The sequence below is a fragment of the Canis aureus genome, chromosome 11 (genome assembly GCF_053574225.1).
Source record: "Canis aureus isolate CA01 chromosome 11, VMU_Caureus_v.1.0, whole genome shotgun sequence".
Classification (NCBI taxonomy): Eukaryota; Metazoa; Chordata; class Mammalia; order Carnivora; family Canidae; genus Canis; species Canis aureus.
In genome coordinates, this window is record NC_135621.1 from 19,584,293 (window position 1) to 19,606,447 (window position 22,155).

The 22,155-nt window shown below is 46.0% G+C and overlaps 1 protein-coding gene and 1 long non-coding RNA gene across 14 annotated transcripts in view; one reads left to right on the forward strand and one right to left on the reverse strand.

The window, feature by feature from the left end:
- PPP6R2 (protein phosphatase 6 regulatory subunit 2) overlaps window positions 1–22,155 on the reverse strand; it is an 83,694-nt gene that overhangs the window by 16,452 nt on the left and 45,087 nt on the right. For 11 of the 13 annotated variants that reach the window (XM_077913972.1, XM_077913966.1, XM_077913973.1 and 8 more), the window contains 4 exons: window positions 9,497–9,683; window positions 3,410–3,547; window positions 2,014–2,079; window positions 158–270 (listed from right to left, as the gene is read on the reverse strand). In XM_077913972.1, coding sequence (XP_077770098.1) covers window positions 158–270; window positions 2,014–2,079; window positions 3,410–3,547; window positions 9,497–9,683 — 504 coding nt within the window. Of the gene's footprint in view, window positions 1–157; window positions 271–2,013; window positions 2,080–3,409; window positions 3,548–9,496; window positions 9,707–22,155 lie in introns of all 13 variants that reach the window. The other 2 variants (XM_077913977.1, XM_077913970.1) reach the window with 2 other exon arrangements.
- LOC144323489 (uncharacterized) lies at window positions 154–1,774 on the forward strand. Its single transcript, XR_013388906.1, has 2 exons — window positions 154–732; window positions 1,376–1,774. It is a non-coding gene; the product is annotated as an uncharacterized LOC144323489 (long non-coding RNA).

Below are 22,155 nucleotides of genomic sequence, written 5' to 3' on the forward strand. Positions count from 1 at the left end.
AGCCAGACAGGCTATGTCACAGCCAGCTCATCAGAATCTGAATCAGAGGCAGCAGCAGCATCTGCTGGTGCTCCAGGCAGGGCCTGGGGACTGCCTAGTGACTCAGAAAGACCCCGCACCCACCCAGCCAGGCACCCATAATGCAGCCAGCACTCACGACTCCAGCACTGCGAGGAGGGGGTCGGGCTCTGGAGCCTCCTGCAGCTGACTGCCCTGCTCTCTGCCCAGCCTGATGATGTCACAGAGGGTTTGAGAGGCATTGGACTGTCTCTGGAAGGAAAAGGAGATGCAGTACTCTCCTCAGCGCTGAGAAAGGTCAGCAGAGCTGCCCTGCTCGCTGCTCAGTTCTCAGGACGCTGGACTCTGAACCGGTCCGTCTCAGAAATGCCTGGTGGGCCTTTCTGATGTCAGAATGCAAATCTAATCAGACCTTTTGCTGTACTGACCGATCCCCAAGAGACCAAATGGGGCTCTCTTAAGGGTTAAATACACTACACAGACATTGCTCCACCCCTGGAACCACTGTAAGATACACTGTATATATGACCTCGTTACTGATACTGTATTTCAAATTCATACTTTAAATATTAAAACCTAGCTGGTAACATTCAGGAGAAGTCCTACAAGCTAATGGAAAAAGGCAGGTGCCACAGAGAAAACAGGAGGCCTCGACTCTTCTGGGCAACACTAATCCTTAGCCGGTGAAGACTGGATGGTGCCCTTGCAACACTGGTGAGTTTAGCAATGCAGATAACTGACTAGAGAGAAACTCGGCCCTGGCTCCTCGCCGGGAGCCTCAGAACACACGGCACTGATGTGCGTCGTGGGGGCTCTAGGCTAAAGGAAGTACATGCAGGACTATTTTAGGGAGAAATGAAAAGCAGCCAGGTGGTCCCTGTGGTCTCACCCCTGCCTCTAGCCTGGGAGCAGGCCAGTCAGCCCCCAGCACTCACACAGCTGGAGGGGCACCCCCTGGTCTGGAGCATAGGCCCCCTCGCCCAGCTGTCCAACAGGCACATAGGAACAGAAAACAGTGTGGCCGGGACACAGAGAGGGCTCACACATGAGTTGGCATCACTGTTCTCAAACTGCTGAGGGCAGGAACGTATGTTGGCTTTTATCAGGCACAGAAAGGCCTATCAGGATATACTCCAAACTCTCAACAGTGATTCCTGCAGGGAGTGGGCAGGGGGCCAAGACAGGAAGCCCCACTGCCATCCCACATGCTTCCACACTGGCAATGGGGGCCTTCCTCCCAGAGCTCACACCCTCCTAAATCCCACCTCCTCAAGCATAGGCTGGACCCAGCCACTCCCTCTTAGAGAGAACACACCCACAGTGCACTGTCCCTTCTTCTTCTTCTTTTTTTTTGAAGATCTTATTTCTTTAAGAGAGAGAGCGAGAGTGAGCACAAGCATAAGGGAGGAGCAGAGGGAGAGGGAGAAGCAGACTCCCCGCTGACATGGGGCTTGATCCTAGGACCCCAGGATCATGACTTGAGCCAAAGGCAGACATTTAACCAACTGAGCCACACAGGTGCTCCTGGACCATCCCTTCTAAGATGAGTTTGCAGAAAAAGGACTGCCATGATGCTTACTCCAAAGGAAGCCAGCAGCATGTTGTGAGCTGCCCTGCTGGTGACCATGGAAACGGATCCTCCCCCCGCTGAGCCTGGACCACGGTCTTGTGACAGACCATAGGCAGAGCACCCACTAAGCCACGTCCAGGTCCCTGACTCATAGAAACAGAAATAAAAACATACTTTCTGTTACAAGCAACTAAGTTTTGGAGTAATCTGTTACTACTCAGCCAGAGATGAGGTAACTAATTTAGTTCTGTTATTTTTTACAAAATATAGGTATTACTTTTTTATTGAAAATAAATAGTCCAGAAGTCAGTGCTTGGTTAAAGGAAGAAAAGCATCTAACTGGTCCTCATCTGAGGAAAGGGGCACGTGCCCCCACAGCAGCAGAGAGCACTCTCCAACAGCCCTGAGTGAGGGGCCATACTCACATCTTCATCCTGACTTGGATGGATCAATTCTACAAGTCTCTGGATGATCTTCTCTTCATTAAGCCACTGAAAGGGAAAAAGAGGCCTGTTAATGATGCTGTTCACATCTAACTCAACAGAAGGCAAGTCCCTCAGTGCAGAAGAAATCCACATGCCAGGTTGCAGGGACAGAGATTCTTTGTCCAACACATGTGTCCACTCAGACCCAAAAAGAAGTAGTAGTGACCCAAAGTCCATGAAGAAGGGAACCATGGTCCTTATGTCCCAGTGCTGGACTCTTAAACATATTGTCTTCAGGAAATCTCTGAAGACAGAAGGGGCTGGAGCCTGGAACCACTCAAGCACCAGCAGGGCTCTTCCCCAGGGCACAGCCTGGCTACACGTGGAGGTCCTGCTGTGCTCCACTCTCTGTGGCACTGGGGGGCCTTTCCAAGACCAGAAGAAGCACAGAGGCCTGGGGCAGCAGCAAGGGTGCTGTGAGGACTAAGAGTCCAGCACCGTTCAAGGCCCAAAGGTGCTGGGCACTCAGGAAAGGCTGGTGCACTTCCTCCTCCAAACCTGAAAGATCTGCCTCCGTGGCTGCTCTGCAAGGAGTTAATGCAGGCGTTTTGCTGTTAACAGCTGACACTGATGCTGCATTCACTACCCCATGTTAGCTATCACGATTAATCCTTTGCAGAGGCACTTCTATGATGAACCTGAGCGTGAGGACGGCCACCTTGATGACAACTGTCACCCGATGCCAGGAGTTGGGAAGTGGGTAAGAAGGACCAATGCTTTATTTTAAATTGCATTACAAATAAAACCTGCCAAACAGCAGTGAACAGCTTATCCAGCACTGATTTCCTGGTTTCTCTGAGATTAGAATTCTCCAGTTTTCTAGGAAAGCCCTCAGGGAGCTATGACCACTCCTCTCACTGTGAGCCTGTCAGGGCAGACACATGCATGGACTCTAGGACAAAACACAGGCCTGCTTGGTCTTTGTTGCTCTCCCCACATGGAATCCTTGTCAGCCAGTGCTTTGCTCAGAGGGTATGTGCCAGGCGTAGAGCCGGGGCCTGGGGGGCTGGTGAGGAAAGCCCTCTTCTGCTTCTCCACCGAGTGTCAAGAGGAAAGCAACACTCTGCACTTCTCTTCTGAACAGTCTGAGGCAGTACAGCAGCAAAGGTGCAGGTCACAGACCCAGCCTCAAATACAAGCCTGGACGAGAACCCCTTGGGACCCTAGAGACAGAAAGTCATACTGGGGGGAAAGTTGGGAGGGAGGGACACTCCGGGGGTCTCTGAGCTCCTTCACCCAACTCTGGCCTCCCTGAGCCACTCACTAGGCGCCCAGGGAGCCTGCAAGCACACGCGGACAGGCAGAGGCCTTCAGAGAGGACGGGCCGCACACTCACATGCAGGACCTCCTGCCGGAGCCCCACCGGCTCCACGCAGCTGACCAGGCGCAGCAGCAGGTCCATGAGGGCTGAGGTGCCGATGTGCTTTAACACCAAGCTGAGGAACCTGTCCTTCTTCTTCAAGAACAGAATCACCTGAAATCAAACACACCCTGATAAGCCTGACAACCAACACTCCTCGAAGAACTCTCACAAGAAAGATGAATTTTCAGTTATACTGAGCATAAATTATGGAAAGACCTACAGAAGTTCTAAGAAGGACCTCTCCAAGGACAGGCATGGACATGAACACAGGGAAGGCCTACGAGGCAGTGGTGGGGGCCCCATGAGGACCCTGGGGTGACACAGGCTTGCTGTGTGGTAGGAGCCTTTCTGTTAACAGGTCACCAGCATGCTGAGTGAGGTGGCATAGGCGGCTGTGTGTGCAGCCGGTCAGGACAGCTCACCCAGTACCGCTTCAAGTGCTTCCAACACAAACGACTGATGTCAACAACCCCGAGCCAAGGGATGCCAGTCATCACTAACAGCCCCCAGACGTGGGACACAAACCCAACAGCACAGAGCACATGAGACAGCCAGTCATTGACAGGCCACAGGCCAGTGGAAAAGAAAGAGGACTGAGGTTTTACAAAGGAAGAGGCAGCGATGCACGGCTGATGGAGACCAGCACCGACCAGATGTGGACAGCTGGGCATGAAGGCAGGCTGCATGTCAGAGCGGAGATGGAGGTGGACAAGCCTGAACAGGTCCTTCTCAGCAGCACACCTGAAAGCTCAGCTCAGCTCTGCCACAAAGAAATGCCTGCAATGTGCGGGCCTCTGCATGGAGCTGGACGCAGGCCTCTACTAGTGGCAGGGGGACACGGAGAAGGCCCACTTTGCTGGAGGGGCTCCAGCCACACTTGTGCTGGACAGGAGGAAGAGGAGGAGGAAGAGGGAAAGGAGAAAAAGATGGAAGGGGGAGGAGGCTCTGTGAAGAGAATGACCACACCCCTAGAAAGAAGATGCCAATAACCTCAGGAAAATACGGTGCATCACAAAAGAACCCACAGATATCACCAGGATGACATTAGCAGAAATAATTTTATGAAAATTCATTTATGTTATCTTTTAAAAGATTGTATTTATTTGTTTATTAGAGCACATAGGAGTGAACGGAGGAGGGGCAGAGGCAGAAGCAGACTCCTAGCTGAGTAGGGAGCCTGAATTCGGGCTCACTCCCAGGACCCTGAGATCATGACCTGAGCCAAAGGCAGATGCTTCACTGACTGAGCCACCCAGGTACCCAAATTTTGTGCCAATTTATATAAATTATTTATTTATTTAAAGACTTTATTTATTTATTCATGAGAGACACAGAGAGGCAGAGACATAGGCTGAGGGAGAAGCGGGACTCGATCCTGGGACCCCGGGATGACGCCCTGAGCCAAAGGCAGCCGCTCAACCATGGAGCCACCCAGGCATCCCAATAAATAAAATCTTAAAAAAATGTTTGGTAGAATTCAGTGGAAAGGTCATTAGAGCCTAGAGTTTTCTTTTTCCTTTTTTAAGTGGGTTCCATGCACTCTAACGCAGGTCTGAACTCACAACCCTGAGGTCAAGACCTGAGCTGAGATCAAGACTCAGACACTTAACCAACTGAGCCACGTCGTGCTCAGAGCCTAGGGGTTTCTGTATAAGGACGCTGTGATGGGGATTTCGTTTCTTTTGATGCTCTAGAACTATTCAGATTTTCTCTCTCTTCTGGTCAGTTTAGATGAATGTGTTCTTCAAGGAAATTTTTCATTTTTCTAAATTTATATAAATTAGGGGTCTGATCCTCTCTCTGCCTATGCCTCTCTCTGTTGTCTCTCATGAATAAATAAAATCTTGGAAAAAAAAAACATTGTACTAAAGGTTCTAGCCAATGCAATCAGGCAAGAAAAAGAGATAAAAGTCATAAGAATTAATTCTTTAAAGATTTTATTTATTCATGAGATACACAGAAAAGAGAGAGGCAGAGACACAGGCAGAGGGAGAAGCAGGCTCCACACAGGGAGCCCAATGTGGGACTCAATCCCAGGACTCCAGGATCATGCCCTGAACTAAAGGCAGACGCTCAACCGCTGAGCCACCCAGGCATCCCCAAAAGGCATAAGAATTATAAAAGACAAAATAAAATTGTCATTAATCAAAGATGATATGATCCTGCACACAGATGAAACAAAAGAGCAGAAACATAAAATATTAGAATAGCAGTTTTACTGATAATCACCAAAACCTGGAATCAGCCTAGACGTACTTGAAAACATGACTAGTGGAACAGCTGGTCCATCTACCCTATGGAATGCCACTCTGCAAGAGCAAGGAATGTACCAAGGAATACAAATAATACTTTCATGACTATGCAGGCAAAGGTTTCTTTAAGAACAACAAACCACCCCCCAACCATAAAAGACTTGTATCGATGAAATACAGAGAAAATTCCTGTAAATCAAAAAGAGGCAGCCTAATAGAAAATGGGCAAGAGACTTCACAAAAGAAAATATCCAAATGGCCAATTAACACATGAAAAGATACTCTTCCTCATTAGTCACCAGGGAGACTGCAGATCAGGACCACAGTACTGTATTATATACATGCACCAGAACAGCTAGGATAAGAACAGTGATAATATTAAGGGTTGGGGAGCAATGGGAACTTGCATACTCTGTTGGCAGGATTGTAAACTGGCGCAACCACTCTCACCGTATCCATTCAGGCTGACCACATACGGGTCTTAGTTATGATGTAACACCTAGTATAATGTGACAATTATAGCAACCACTAAAAACTTATACAAAGATACATGAAAAAACACTCTAGATAAATCAAAATGGAATTCTTTTAATGGTCAAGTAACGAGGCAGGAAAAAGAACAGAGAAATGCAAAACAAGAATAAACAGAAAACTATAATAAAACGGTAGACCTGACATATCAATAATTACATTAAATGTAAATGACCTAAATAAACCAATTAAAGACGGATCAACAGAGGAGATAAAAACACACTACTCAACTATGTGTTTACCAGATATTCACTTCAAATATAACAATTCACACACACAAAGCTGTACAATTAATTATCCCTCCTTATCCATGGAGGATACATTCCAAGAGTCCCGATGGATGCCTGAAACCACAAACAGTACTGGAGCCTATATGTACTACATTTCTTCCTGTAGATGCATACCTATGATAGAGATTAATTTATAAATCAGGCATAATAAGACTAACAATAATAAAATAGGACAATTATACTGTAATAAAAGTGATGTGAATGTAGGCTTGCGCGCTTTCTCTCTCTCAAAACATCTTATTGTGCTGTATTCACCCTTCATCCTGTAATGCTTATGATAAAATGCTTATGTGATGAGATGAAGAAAGGTGAATGACCTAGGCCTGTGATGTGGTGTTAGGCTTTCTCTGACCTTCTGACACTGTGGCAGGAGAAGGATCACCTGCTTCTGGACCAGGGCTGACTGGGTTACTGAAACTGTGGATAAGACAGGACTACTACACACAAATGTTCATAGCAGCCCGATTTGTAACAGACAAAAGTGCAAACACCTCACAAGTCCTTCAAAAGATGAACAGTTAAACTGTGCTCCAGCCACACTTTGGACTACAGTAATAAAGGGAACTGTGATTATGCTTGTGGAGTCCTCATCCTGTAGAAACACATACAGGAGTATCTACATATGAAATGATACAATTTCTGGGATTTGCTTCAAATTAATCTAGCATCTGCTAGAAAGAATGTAGGAGGTTACATAGGAAAAGACATACCAAATCTGTTTTCTTCTTCTTTTTTAAGATTTTATTTATTTGAGAGAGAGAGAGAGCATGCGAGCAATAGTGAGATCAAGAAAGCACAAGCTGGAGGAGGGGCGGAGGAAGAGGGAGAAGCAGACTCCTTGCTGAGCAGGGAGCCTGATGCGGAGCTCTCTCTCTGGACTCCAGGATCATGACCTGAGCCAAAGGCAGACTCTTAACCCACTGAGCTATCTCCAGGCGCCCCCCTAATCTATTTCTTTTTTTTTTTTTTTTTTTTTTTTTTTTTTATAATTTTTTTTTTAAATTTTTATTTATTTATGATAGTCACAGAGAGAGAGAGAGAGAGGCAGAGACACAGGCAGAGGGAGAAGCAGGCTCCATGCACCGGGAGCCCGATGTGGGATTCGATCCCGGGTCTCCAGGATCGCGCCCTGGGCCAAAGGCAGGCACCAAACCGCTGCGCCACCCAGGGATCCCCCCCCTAATCTATTTCTAAGTGAAAAAAACAATTTGCAGTATTCTGAGTATGATGCCATTACATGAAAATAAATAATAAGTATATATTAATAGGTCTTATAGGAAAAGCCCTGAGGTGGAACATGCCCTAAGTAATCAACAGTGGTTACATCTGGAGAATTACAGGAGACTGTTCATGTATTTCTGTCTTGTTTGAAATTCATATAAGTATGTTATGTGTTTGTCAATAGAAGAAATATTTTTAAAGAGTACATTTCATATTATTTTGATGCACTGGGAAAAAGAAAAAGAAATATTATGAGAAGCAATAAAATACAGCAAACAAATGAAAGCACAGAAATATGGTCAGGCTACAGGCAATTATGAGCTGGATGGCAAGGCCCAGAATCAAGGGTTTCTGGAACTTCTACCACTACCCCACAGCCACAGTGACCACCGAGCTCACCCCCCTATACCCGTCACTAGTGTGAGAGGACTCACTGTAGTGTCCTAGAACCACAGCCACCACTACTATCCTCTCTCACCACCTGCATCACCCCTATTCTTCACTTACACTCTGATTGGTGCAGAAAAATGTTTGAGATGAGTGAGTCCTCTGAGGTCCCTTGCAAAACTAAGATTTAGGATCCTATGAAAGGTATGTTCCATTGAACATTTACAACATGCCAACAATTTCCTCAAGTGAACAATGATCTGGGCCCTGCACATTGTACTTTTCTCAGAACTCCAAACATATACATAAAATACTGGTCTATTCCCTTACTGGGTATTTGATGATACTGAACAATTATGGTTAATATTTTTGGGGTGTAATAATCCAATTTGCTCAGCAAAGTCTTATTCCCTCCTAGGGTTATAATTAAAAGAATCTTTAGGGCAGCCCAGGTGGCTCAGCACTAAGTTTAGCATTGCCTGCAGCCCAGGGCCTGGTCCTGGAGACCGAGGATCGAGTTCCACGTCGGGCTCCCTGCATGGAGCCTGCTTCTCCCTCTGCCTGTGTCTCTGCCTTTCTCTCTCTGTCTCTGTGTCTCTCATGAATAAACAAAATCTTTTAAAAAAATAAAATAAATAAAAGAACTTTTAAAAGTCCTTATATTTTAGAGATATATACACTGTAATTTTTAGAAAAAAAAATCACATGACATGTATTTGTTTTGAAATAATCCACTGGGGATGGTGGGAAGGGATAAAAGGTGAAAGTAACCAAGACTGGCTGCTGGGCTGGTGGCAGGCCTGGGGCAGCACTACACTACATGCCCTTTTTCTGTGTCTCCATACCAGTATGGGTGGCGCTGAAGCATGAGTTAAGGCAGGAGCAGGAATGACTTCCAAGAAGACCATGCTCCAGCTAATGAAGCGATTTCACTATTTTTACAGAAGCTTAATGCTACAAATTTTCTTTTATTTTCTTTGAAACAATAAGTGTCCAAGACACATACATACCTGCCTCCCCAACAGAGAATCAGACCTTAGAAGGTGGACATCCTAAGAACCTGCCATGATGCAGCCCTATCACTATTCCTCATGCCTGTGACTGGTCGGGACAAGTCAAGCGAGCCTGGTTTGGAGTCCTGTACAGCCCTCAGGGATGGGAGGAAGAACTGCTTATTCCTAAGCAGCTAGCAGATATACCTTCAGGAAGTCACTTTCCAACTCACATGTCAGTAGCCTACGCTGAGTCCCATGGAACAGTCAGAAACCCTGTCCCCCTGGCCCTAATGGTATGGGTTGCACAGTGATCGCTGACAGCAAGCTGTACGAGCATCACCAGGCCAGCCACCCCAAACCACACCGGCCTGACAGAGTATTTACCTGTTCAGTTTTTCTTGCAATGAGATTGCCAATGGTCTTGCTGAAAAAACTGGCAAGCAGAGGATTGAGAGGCGGCTCATGGTCCAAGAAATCGTAAAGAAGGTTCAGCAAAGTCTCATCCCCTCCCAGTCTGTCGTTGATCTGCGGCACATCACATGTCAGCAGCTCGCAGGCTGTGTTTGGATACCTAAGAGGGCACAAGGCAAGCAACTGGAGGTGAAATTAGACTTCTTCAGCTCTCAGGAAGCTGCTCAGATGACCAGCCTCCCAAGAAGCAGGTTCACGGGTCAGACCAAAACACTCACAGACCTTGAACGGAGTGAAAACATGAATATCCTTGACCCACTACCATTTTTGACTACTACCAGCTCCATGTTTTTAACATAAATTTTTCTTGCTCCTCGTACCCTAAACTATAATATTTCAATTTTCTGACTCTATTGCATTCTCTAAATAACCCTCCTTAGTCTTTTGGCTTCTCTCAAATCTCTGTTCACACACCACAGGTCTTTTCCCTCCTGTGACCATACGGTTAGTGACACCAAGTCCATTATGTGCACCCTCCCTTCTCCATGCCCTTCTTGTCACTGTACACCAACAAGCACAGACCCAAGCTTGTCTCTAGGCTAAAGAAATGCCACATCAGCAGATTACGTATGATGCAATACCAGTTATGAGGTGTTACACAGACTAATTATTATTAAGAAATACCAATATAAGAAAAAAGGAGCAAGATGACAGAGGAGTAAGAGATCTTAGTTTGGTCTAGTCCTAGGAATTCAGCTAGATAGATACCAAATCATTCTGAACACCTGCGAACTCACCTGGAGATTTTTTTTTTTTTTTATTAATTTATTTATGATAGAGAGAGAGAGAGAGGCAGAAACACAGGCAGAGGGAGAAGCAGGCTCCATGCACCGGGAGCCCGATGTGGGATTCAATCCCAGGTCTCCAGGATCGCGCCCTGGGCCAAAGGCAGGCGCCAAACCGCTGCGCCACCCAGGGATCCTTCACCTGGAGATTTAAGAAAAGAATTGCTACAACTCTACAAATAGAAAAGCAACGGGTTTCTGCAAGGTGGGGGGTGCAGAGAAAAGAATCCCAGACGATTACTGGAAGAGGAATTGGCGGGGGGGGGGGGGGGGGGGGGGGAGCCTCCGACCGCGGCACCAGAAGGCCCAGAGCAGTGGAGCACAGAATCTGAACTTTTCCAAGTCTGCTGCAGGGAGGGACATCCCTGCCTGAAAGGTGCTCAGTCGGCCAAGGGGGTGAAACCCTGGGCGGGAGACAGCGTGGTGTCGGGACCGCCACGGCCACAGGAGGCCGGGGCGCGAGGGCGGCCGAGTCTGGGCAGCGGACCGGGAAGCTGGCTGCGATCGGCGCGCCTGGGCGGGCTCCGGGCTCGGGGCAGCCAGGAAGCACGAAGCACGAAGCACGGGTGGCACCGCAGGCGACTCTTTCCGAGCAGGGGCCCAGGGGGCAGCAGGACAACGGCGAGACCCGTCACCTCCCTCCGAGGAGTGGCCTGGGTTCACACCACAACAGTCTGAAGGGTTTGGAGACTCAAAACGGGGCCGCGTGCCCGACACCGAGATAATCGGGCCCAGGCTGGGTGAGCAGAGGGCGGACAGGGACTGGGGAGACCGGGGAGACCGATGTTCCCCGACGGCGCGGTCAGGAGTGGGGCCTTGGGCTGCCGGCTCTGGGGCTGGAGGTTGGAGGCCACCCCCTTTCACTCTCATCCTCTAGAGCTGCGTGGAAAACCTTCAGGAAACAGAAGCCCCGTAGAGCAACCCTGAGCTGACTTAGCCTGGCCCCTTGGCAAGGGTGATGCCATCCTGCCCTCCCCCCCACCCCGACACTTCAGAATACACGCCACAGCCCGTCCCCCAGAACACCAGCAAGAACACCCAGCCAAGCCCAAGGTTACGGGTCACCGAGAGCTTCAAACCTCCAGAGCTAGGGGAATAGTGTACACAATTCACGGGTTTTACCCCACTGTTCTTTAATCTTACAATTTTAATGTTTTTGTCTTTCCTTTTGTATCCAATTTCTTATTTTATCAACTCTTTTTAATTTTCATTTTTACAGTTACATACATTGTATTTAATTTTATCTTTGTGTATATATGTTGTTCCTTCTTTACAATTTTTGGATGCAGTTTCTTCTAACAAGTAGACCAAAATACACCCAGAATCTAGTGCATATGGTATTTTGTTACTCTTCTTCTTTTCTTGGGGGGGGGGGGTGTTAAAATCTTTTTAAATTTTCATCTTTACAGTTACATTCCATCCATTTAATGTATTTCATTTTTTGTGTATATATCTTTTTCTTTCTTTACAATTTTGGGATGTAGTTTGTTCTAACAAAATGAACAAAATACACTCAGGATACAGTGTATTGTTCTGTTCTGATCAACTATCTGTTCATATCCCTTCTTTTTCTTTCTTTTTTCTCTTTTAATTTTTATTTTTACAGTTACATGCTATCCTTTCATGGTATTTAATTTTATTTTTGTACATGTGTAAGCTGTTCTTTCTTTACAAATTTGGGATCCAGTTTGTTCTTTGTTTTTTTTTTTTTTCAAATTTTACTTATTTGTGAGAGAAAGAGAGCAAGAGAGAGTACAAGCAGGGGGAGGGGCAAAGGGAGAAAGATAAGCAGATGCTCTGCTGAGCAGGGAGCCTGATGTGGGCTCAATCCCAGGACCCTGAGATCATGACCTAAGTCAAAGGTGGACGCCCAACTGACTGAGCCACCCAGGCATCCTGAAATCTAGTTTTCTAACAAAAAAACTAAAGTACACACAGGATCCAGTGTATGGATCACTGTCTGACCATATTATTTACTTTATTTTATTTTTCAGTTTCAGGACTCTTCTGATTTTTTTAGTGTATACTTCTCTGGCGTGCTTGTTCCCTTTTTAGTATTTTGTTCTCTTGTTCATCTACTCTTCTCTGGATAGAATGACAAGATGGAAAAATTCACCTCAAAAAATATAACAAGAGGCAGTACTGACTGTCAGGGAACGAATCAGTACAGATATAAGTAAGATATCGGAACTGGAGTTCAGAATAATGATTATAAATATACTAGCTGGGATTGAAAGAAGTATAGAAGACACTAGAGAATCCCTTTCTGGAGAATGAAAGAGTTAAGATCTAATCAAGTCGAAGTAAAAAAGGTTATTAACAAGATGCAATAAAAAATGCAGGATCCAACTGCTAGGATAAATGAGGCAGAAGAGAGAACCCATGATATGGAAGACAAAATAATGGAGAATAAACAAGCTTGGGAAAAGAGAGATAACTACTGGATCACAAGGGGAGAATTTGAGAGATAAGTGATATCGTAAAGCAAAACAATATTAGAATAATTGGGGGGGGGAATCCCTGGGTGGCTCAGCGGTTTGGCACCTGCCTCTGGCCCAGGGCGCGATCCTGAAATCCTGGGATCAAGTCCCGCATCGAGCTCCCGGCATGGAGCCTGCTTCTCCCTCTGCCTGTGTCTCTGCTTCTCTCTCTCTCTCTCTATCATGAATAAATAAATAAAATCTTTAAAAAAAAAAAGAATAATTGGGATCCCAGAAGAGGAAAGGGGTGGGGAGAAGGTATTCTGGAGGAAATTACAGCTGAGGACTTCTCTAACCTGGGAAAGGAGACAGGCATCCAAGTCCAGGAGGCACAGAAAACCCGCCTCAAAATCTATAAAAATAGGTCAACACCCTGACTATAATAGTAACACCTGCAAATCTCGGGGACAAAGAGAAAATCCTGAAAGCAGCTCAAGACAAGAGGTCCAGAATATACAAGGGTAGAAACATTAGATTGGCAGCAGACCTCTCCACAGAGACCTGGCAGGCCAGAGAGGACTGGCATGATATATTCACAGTGCTAAATTAGAAAAATATGCAGCCAAGAATACTTTATCCAGCTAGGACATCAGTCAAAACAGGAGAGATAAGAAGGTTCCAGGACAAACAGAAACTAAAAGAAGCTGTGATCATCAAACCAGCTCTACAAGAAATATTACAAGGGATCCTTTGAGTGAAGAGAGCTCAAAAGTAACATAGACCAGAAAGGAACAGAGACAATCTACAGACACAGTAACTTTGTAGGTAATAAAATGGCACTAAATTTGTATCTTTCAATAGTTACTCCAAATGTAAATGGGCTAAATGTTCCAATCAAAAGACACAGCGTATCAGATTGGATAAAAAACAAGACCCATGGATATGCTGTCTGCAAGAGATTCGTTTTAGACCCCAAGACACCTCCAGATTGAAAATCAGGGGGTGAAAAACTATTTCTCATGTTAATGGACATCAAAAGAGAGCTGAGGTGGCAACCTTGTATTAGACAAATTAGATTTCAAACTAGAGACTGTAGGAAGTGATGAGGAAGGACATTACATCATAATTAAACAGTCTACCCAACAAGAGGATCTAACAATTATAAATAGTTATGCTCCTAACATGAGAGCAGCCAATTTTATCAGCCAATTAATAACAAAATTAAAGAAACACATTGATAATAATACAATAACACTAGGGGACTTTAATACCCCACTCACTGCAATGGACAGATCATCTAAGCAGAAGATCAGTGAGGAAACAAAGGCTTTGAAGGACATACTGGACCAGATGGACCTCACATTTATATTCAGAACATTCCATCCTAAAGCAGCAGAATAGGCATTCTTCTCAAGTGCACATGGAATATTCTCCAGAATAGATCACACACTGGGTCACAAATCAGGTCTCAATCAATACCAAAAGACTGTGATCATTCCCTGCCTATTTCTGGACCACAATGCTTTGAAACTGGAACTCAATCACAAGAGGAAATTTGGAAAGAACTCAAATACATGGAGGCTAAAGAGCATCCTACTAAAGAATGAATGGGTCAACCAGGAAATTAAAGAATGATTTTAAAAATTCATGGAAATAAATGAAAATGAAAATGAAAACACAACTTTTCAGGGAGCCCAGGTGGCTCAGTGGTTTAGCACTGCCTTCAGCCCAGGGTGTGATCCTGGAGACCTGGGATCAAGTCCCCCATCGGGCTCCCTACATGGAGCCTGCTTCTCCCTCTGCTTGTGTCCCTGCCTTTCTCTCTGTGTGTGTCTCTCATGAATAAATAAAAATCTTAAAAAAATAAAAATAAAACACAACTTTCCAAAATCTTTGGGATGCAGCAAAGGTAATCCTAGGAGGGAAGTAGATAACAGAAGGCTTTCTCAAGAAACAAGAACAGCAAAAAAAGCCTAAATCCAGAGGAGAATAAAATTAATAAAGATTAGAGAAGAAATTGATGAAAAGAAACCAAAAGAACAGGAGGACAGATCAATGAAACTATCAGCTGGTTCTTTGAAAAAATTAGTAAGATTGACAAACCCCTGGCCAGACTTACCAAAAAGAAAAGATAAAGGACCCAAATAAATAAAATCAGGAATGAAAGAGGAGAAATCAGTGGGAAATATCAGAAAGGGAGACAGAACATGAAAGACTCCTAACTATGGGAAACGAACTAGGGGTGGTGGAAGGGGAGGTGGGCGGGGGGTGGGGGTGACTGGGTGACCGGCACTGAGGTGGGCACTTGACGGGATGAGCACTGGGTGTTATTCTATATGTTGGCAAATTGAACACCAATAAAAAATAAATTTATAAAAAAAAGAAAGAGGAGAAATCACAACCAGCACCAAAGAAATACAATTTTAAGAACATATTTTGAGCAACTAAATGCCAACAAACCAGCAATCTGGAACAAATGGATGCGTTCCTAGAGATGTATAAACTACCAAGACTGAAACAGGAAGGCATAGAAAACCTGAACAGACCCATAACCAGCAAGGAAACTGAAGCTGTAATAAAAAATCTCCCAACAAAGAGTCCAAGGCCAGATGGCTTTCCAGGGGAATTCTACTGAACACATTTTTTTTTAATTTTTTTTTTTTTTAAATTTATGATAGTCACACAGAAAGAGAGAGAGAGGCAGAGACATAGGCAGAGGGAGAAGCAGGGAGCACCGGGAGCCCGACGTGGGACTCAATCCCGGGTCTACAGGATCGTGCCCTGGGCCAAAGGCAGGTGCTAAACCGCTGCGCCACCCAGGGATCCCTCTACTGAACATTTAAAGAAGAATTAATACCTATTCTTCTGAAGCTGTTTCAAGAAATAGAAATGGAAGGAAAACTTCCAAATTCTTTCTATGAGGCCAGTATTACCTTGATCCTCAAACCAGACAAAAGAATTACAGACCAATATCCCTGATAAACAGGGATGCCAAAATTCTCACCAAAATACTAGCCAATACAATCCAACAGTACATTAAAGGGATTATTCACCATGACCAAGTGAGATTTATTCCTGGGCTGCAAGGGTGGTTCAATATTAACAAATCAATTACATTACATTAATAAAAGAAAGGACAAGAACCATGTGATCCTCTCAAGAGATGCAAAAAAAATGCATTTATAGCATCCTTTCTTGATTAAAACTCCTCACAGAGTAGGGCTAGAGGAAACATACCTCAACATCATAAAAGCCATATATGAAAAGCCCATAGCAAGTATGGGCTTTTCCCCTAAGGTCAGGAACACAACTGGGATGTCCACTCTCACTGCTGCTCAACACCGTACCAGAAGTCTTAGTCTCAGCAATCAAACAACAAAAAGAAATAAAAGGCATCTGAATCGCAAAGAAGAGTCAAACTCTCACTCTTCACAGATGACATTACAAACTATGAGAAAAACCCAAAGAATTCATTCCAACATTGCTAGAACTTGTGTAGGAATTAAGCAAAATGACAGGATATAAAATCAATGCACAGAAATTAGCTGCATTTCTATACAATAACAATGAGACAGAAGAAAGAGACATTAAGGAGTCAGTATCCTTTATAACTGCACCCAAAACTGTAAGATACCTAGGAACAAACCTAACCAAAGAGGCAAAAGATCTATACTCAGAAAATCATAGAACACTCATGAAAGAAACTGAGGAAGACACAATGAAATGGAAAAATGTTCCATACTCATGCACTGGAAGAACAAATATTATTAAAATGTCTATGCTACCCAGAGCAATCAATACATTCAATACAACCCCTACCAAAATACCACTGATGTTTTTCACAGAGCTGGGAAAAATAATCCTAAAATTGTATAGAACCAGAGAAGACCCTGAGTAGCTAAAGGAATGTTGAAAAAGAAAAAGAGAACTGGTGGCATCACAATTCTGAGTTTTAAGCTCTATTACAAAGCTATAATCATCAAGATAGCACAGTACTGGCACAAAAACAGACACACAGATCCATGGAACAGAACAGAGAACCCAGAAATGGACCCTCATCTCCATAGAGGGTCCAGAAATGGACTCCTCAACTCCAAAGATCAACTAATCTTTGACAAAGCAGGAAAGAATATCCAATCAAAAAAGGGCAGTGTCTTCAATGAATGGTGTGGGGAAAATTGGACAGCCACGTGCAGAAGAATGAAACTGGACCATTTCCTCACACCATACACAAAAATAGACTCAACATGGATGAAAGACCTAAATGTGAGACAGGAATCCATCAAAATCCTAGAGAATACAAGCAGCAACCTCTGTGGCCTTGGCCACTGCAACTTTTTACTAGACATGTCTCCAAAGGCAAGGGAAACAAAGGCAAAAATGAACTAGGACTTCTTCAAGATCAAAAAGCTTTTGCACAGCAAAGCAAAGAGTCAACAAAACTAAAAGACAATCTAAGGATTGGGAGATATTTGCAAATTGACATATCAGATAAAGGGCTAGTATCCAAAATCCATAAAGAATTTATCAAACTCGGGGATCCCTGGGTGGCGCAGCGGTTTGGCGCCTGCCTTTGGCCCAGGGCGCGATCCTGGAGACCCGGGATCGAATCCCACGTCGGGCTCCCGGTGCATGGAGCCTGCTTCTCCCTCTGCCTGTGTCTCCTCTGCCTCTCTCTCTCTCTCTGTGACTATCATAAATAAATAAAAATTAAAAAAAAAAGAATTTATCAAACTCAACACCTAAAGAACAATACAATCAAGATATGGGCAGAAGACATGAACAGACATTTCTCCAAAGAAGATAAACATATGGCCAAGAGACACATGAAAAAATGCTCCATATCACTTGGCATCAGAGAAATACAAATCAAAACCACAATGAGATACCACCTCACACCAGGAGAATGGCTAAAATTAACAAGTCAGGAAATGACAGATGTTGATGAGGATGCAGAGAAAGGGGAGTCCTCTTGTACTATTGGTGGGAATGCAAGCTGGTGCGACCACTCTGGAAAACAGTGCGGAGGGTCTTCAAAAGGTTGAAAGAGACTTACCCTACCACCCAGCAATTGCACTACTGGGTGTTTACCCCATGGATACAAATGTATCTTTGATTGACTGAAAGGGACACCTGCACCCCAATGTTCATAGCAGTAATGTCCACAAGAGTCAAACTGTGGAAAGAACCCAGATGTCCACTGACAGATGAATGGATAAAGATGATGTGGTGTATATATACAGTGACTACTCAGCCATCAATAAAAAGGAAATCTTACCACTTGCAATGACATGGATGGAACTATAGGATATTACACTGAGCAAAACAGGTCAATCCAAGAAAGATAATTATCATGTGATCTCACTCGTATGTGGAATTTAGGAAACGAAACAGGATCATAGGGGAAGAGAGGAAAAAATAAGACAAAATCAGAGAGGAAAGCAAATCACAGAAACTTTTTTAAAATTTTATTTATTTGACACAGAGAGAGTGAGCACAAGCACCGGGAGCAGCAGGCAGAGGGAAGGGAAGAAGAAGACTCTCTGCTGAGCAGAGACTCCGATGAGTGGCTCAATCCCATAACCCTGAGATCATGACCCTTTGAGCCAAGGGCAGACGCTTAACTGAGCCACCCAGGCGCCCCCATAAGAAACTCTTAATCAAAGGAAACAAACTGAGTGCTGCTGGATGGGAGGGGGTGAAGGGACAGGGTAACTGGGTGATGGACATTAAGGAGGGCACATGATGTAAGGAGCATATTATATAAAACTGATGAGTCACTGACCTCTACCTCTGAAACTAATAAAAAGGAAAAAAAAAAGAAATACCAATATACATAAATGATGTACTATTCATTTGATAAAAATGGTCAGATACAAAATCATCTTCATCCCATCACATGTAACCCCATGACATTACTCTGTTCCCTGCCTTACCATCTGATAGACACAGGGTCACTGCCATTGCCCCTGGGACTGGCACATCTACCCAACAACCTGCTGCAACCAGGACAGAGCCCATATCAGCAAGGCCATTAACAATACCTGGTGCCGGAGCGCCGGGGTGGCTCTGTCAGCCAAGCATTCGACTCTTGGTTTCAACCTAGGTCATGATCTTGGGGTCACGGGATCAAGTCCTGCATTGGGCTCTGCATTCAGCAGGGAATCTGCTGGAGATTCTCTCCCTCTTCCACTCCCTCTTCCCCTCCCCCTGCTCTCTCTTGCTCTCTAAGATAAATAAGTCTTAAAAACAATAACAACAGCAATGCCTGGTGCCGCATCCAGGTCCATTTGGGAATGTAGGTGAGGGTGACCAGGGCCAGAGCAGATAGGAAGGTGGTGGGATTGCCCCAGTAGGGCTGACTCCCTAGAGCACACCTGGTCCTACACAGGACAAGCTATGCAGCTTCAGGCACATTCCTTAACCTCTCTGGGCTTTCTCATCTGAACATGGAGGTGCAAGTGCCCAGCCTCCCTACAAGGCTGTGCATAAAACAGAGCAGGGCCCAGCACACAGTAAGCCCTGGGTCAAGTTTAGCCACTACGACCCTCCTGCTCCTGGCAGCCACCGGTACAGGCCCTAACACAGGCCTACACCAAGGTGGTCACTGTGAACGGTCTACAGAGGCCGGGGTTTGAGAGACTCTAGAGAAAACAGCAGAGCATGGCAGCCCACTGAATATGGAAGGGGGAAGAAACCAAGAAATCCAGGTCTGGCTACAGGACAGGTGTTTCTCATCAGCTCAGAGCCAAGAAAGCACCTTCTTGGGCTTAAAGAAACAGTGCTAGGTGGGGAGGCTGGGTGTAAGGGACCTGGTGCATTCACAAAGACGGGCCCAGTTAAATATGCAGGCCCAGGCCAGGAGAGGGGGCAATGAGAGGAGTAGCCAGTGCCCACTTCATGGGACAGTTACAAGGATCAAATGAGTCATCTCAGCACCATGGATGGTGAAACCAGCATGGCGGAAAACGTGCACTACCCAGGGGCAGGCGATCAGGGAAGGCCTGCTCAGTGTACGGCAGGAGGGCCAGGTCAGCGACCCTGAAGGCACAGCAAGGCCCTATACCACACAGGTAGGGAAGTGTGCACCAGTCTCCAAACAACAAGGGAAGATGTATGGATGGTAGAAAAGAATCAAGACCCAGAGAAAAGTACAGACTATTCCTTCAGAAAACACTTCCAGAGCACATGGAAAGGTGCCAGTCTGGTTTCCACACACAAGCAAACATGTACGATGAGCTCTAAGGCACTGACCCTCTGTAGAGGGACCGAGGTTTTCTTTATTGGTATTTTATAATTATTCTTCAAAAAATAGGCACTGCTTTAGTAGGTTCTAAAATTTACACAAGGAACAGGAATTCCAGTTAAACAGGGCAGATCAAACTTCCGGGCTTGTTACCATTCCCTCTCAAACTCCTACTCAAATGGTGCAAAGGAAAGAAGACAAGAAAAGAGAAATGGAAATGACTCCTATCAAGGTCCAGAGCGCTGGTGTGGCCACAGAGGGAGCACCAACTGGAAAGCACCCGAGAGAGGCCTGGACACAGAGGCAGTGGCTTCCAGGCGGGGCGGAAGGCCTGGTTCAGGAGCGCAGTGGGCTTCCTATCCCCCGAATTTCGAGTACACGGGACTCAGAAGTTATAACCTGGAAAACTGGAAAAGGTAGAGAAGAGGAGCTCTTAACTCAAGGACGTCGGGCACAGCTGAGAGACTGATGGGACGCTGTCCAGAAACAGGGGGCCGGGTAAAAACACATGGGTGCCTGCAGCCCCTCTTCCTGACTCAGGGTCCTCATCGCACAGCCAGGAGCAGGGAGGATTATTTTCTGGAGACACTGTAGGACAGAAAGAAATGTCAACCAGTCATCATCTAACCAAATGGCTAGCTATCCGTCGCCCATGCGGAAGTACGGTGAGCAAGTCCCCCTTAGGCCCCAAACTCTGCACAGACCTTGGTGCCTCTCTTTTGGAAGGAACATAAGGGCTGACCAAATAAACAACCACCAGAAGACAAGGCATGCAGAGCAATGACAGAGAGTATGGAGCACAGAAGGAAAGTACCAGAAACACTGTCCCAACACAGAGTGGCCACGCGCAAGACATGCAGGTCCAGGGTTAAAATATCTGACAAGAAAGATCTCTTCAGTTAAATGATAAAAAGTTTAAAAATCAATAAAAGGAGAGGAAGAGAGCATGTGAAGAAGCCTCTTAGATGCAGAACAAAAAGGCAAAGACAGAGCAGAAAGAAGAGGAGGAGAGCATGAAGTGAGGCGGCTTACACGTGACTACAAGTGTCAGGAAGAGGCTACCAGAATGGAGAAGATTGTTAGAGAAGCTCTACAGAAGTTTCCCTGTGTGGAAAGCCATGAACACATGTGCCGAAAGGGCCCGGGGGTATGTACCCAACCAGTGCCAAGAAGCCCAGACATGCGTCTCTGTGGCACGAATATGGAAATACTGCTTGCAGCGGAGCCCTCACTCTGAAACCCCTCGGGGACTCCCTGTCCTGCCCACGGGGGGCCCTCACATTACGGGGGGACTCCAGGATGATGGGACCAGACGAGGGCCGAGCACCCCCTGGACGAGACAGAACCTGGGGGTCCTGTTACAACCCGCATGTCGGCAGCAAGGCCAGGACGACGAGCCAACCATGGAGTCTTCTGAAGCACAGAGACTGGTGTCCGTGCAGAGTCCATGCCAGACGGCGTTTCCAACAAGCGTGAAAGGAGACCGATGCACTGTAGACACCCCCTCACATGGTCCTCCTCAGGAAGCTACTAGAGACTAGACTCCCCACAGGAAGGAAGCCCAAGGCGATGACGATGAGGTCCTGGGACATGGAAGGAAGGTGGGCCCAGGGTTATCAGAGTGAGGATAGAGGGAACCCCTCTGCCCCCCGGACACCTCCCTCTGTGCCAAGACTCACTGCCCACGCCCCCGGGTGGTCACCGGGGCGACTGGGCTCAGCCCTCCTTCCTGCTCTGACCTGTGGCACCACAGGACAGAAAGGACACCGATCCTGCCCCAGCCCTATCTTCTGCTGGGGAGCACTTGTAACTCTGCGACCTGGATCACGGAAGCCCATGGCCAGAGCTATAAACCACACTCTCCCACGGCACTTTTCAAGTAACTGCAGTGCTGTCTTGGGGTCTGTCTGCTGACTCGTCTTCTTCCTCCAATGGCTAAGAACTCAGCAGGCAAACTGGACAGGGACCTCCAGAGAAAGACCAGGACCTCCTCGTGGCTCCCAGGCTGGATCAGCCCCGGGCTGCAGCACAGAGCCCTCACTGCCTGTAGCAGCCTCTGGCTGTAAGTAGGACCTCAAACTACCCAGGGGCAGCTTCTCTGAAACAGGCATGGTTCGAGTG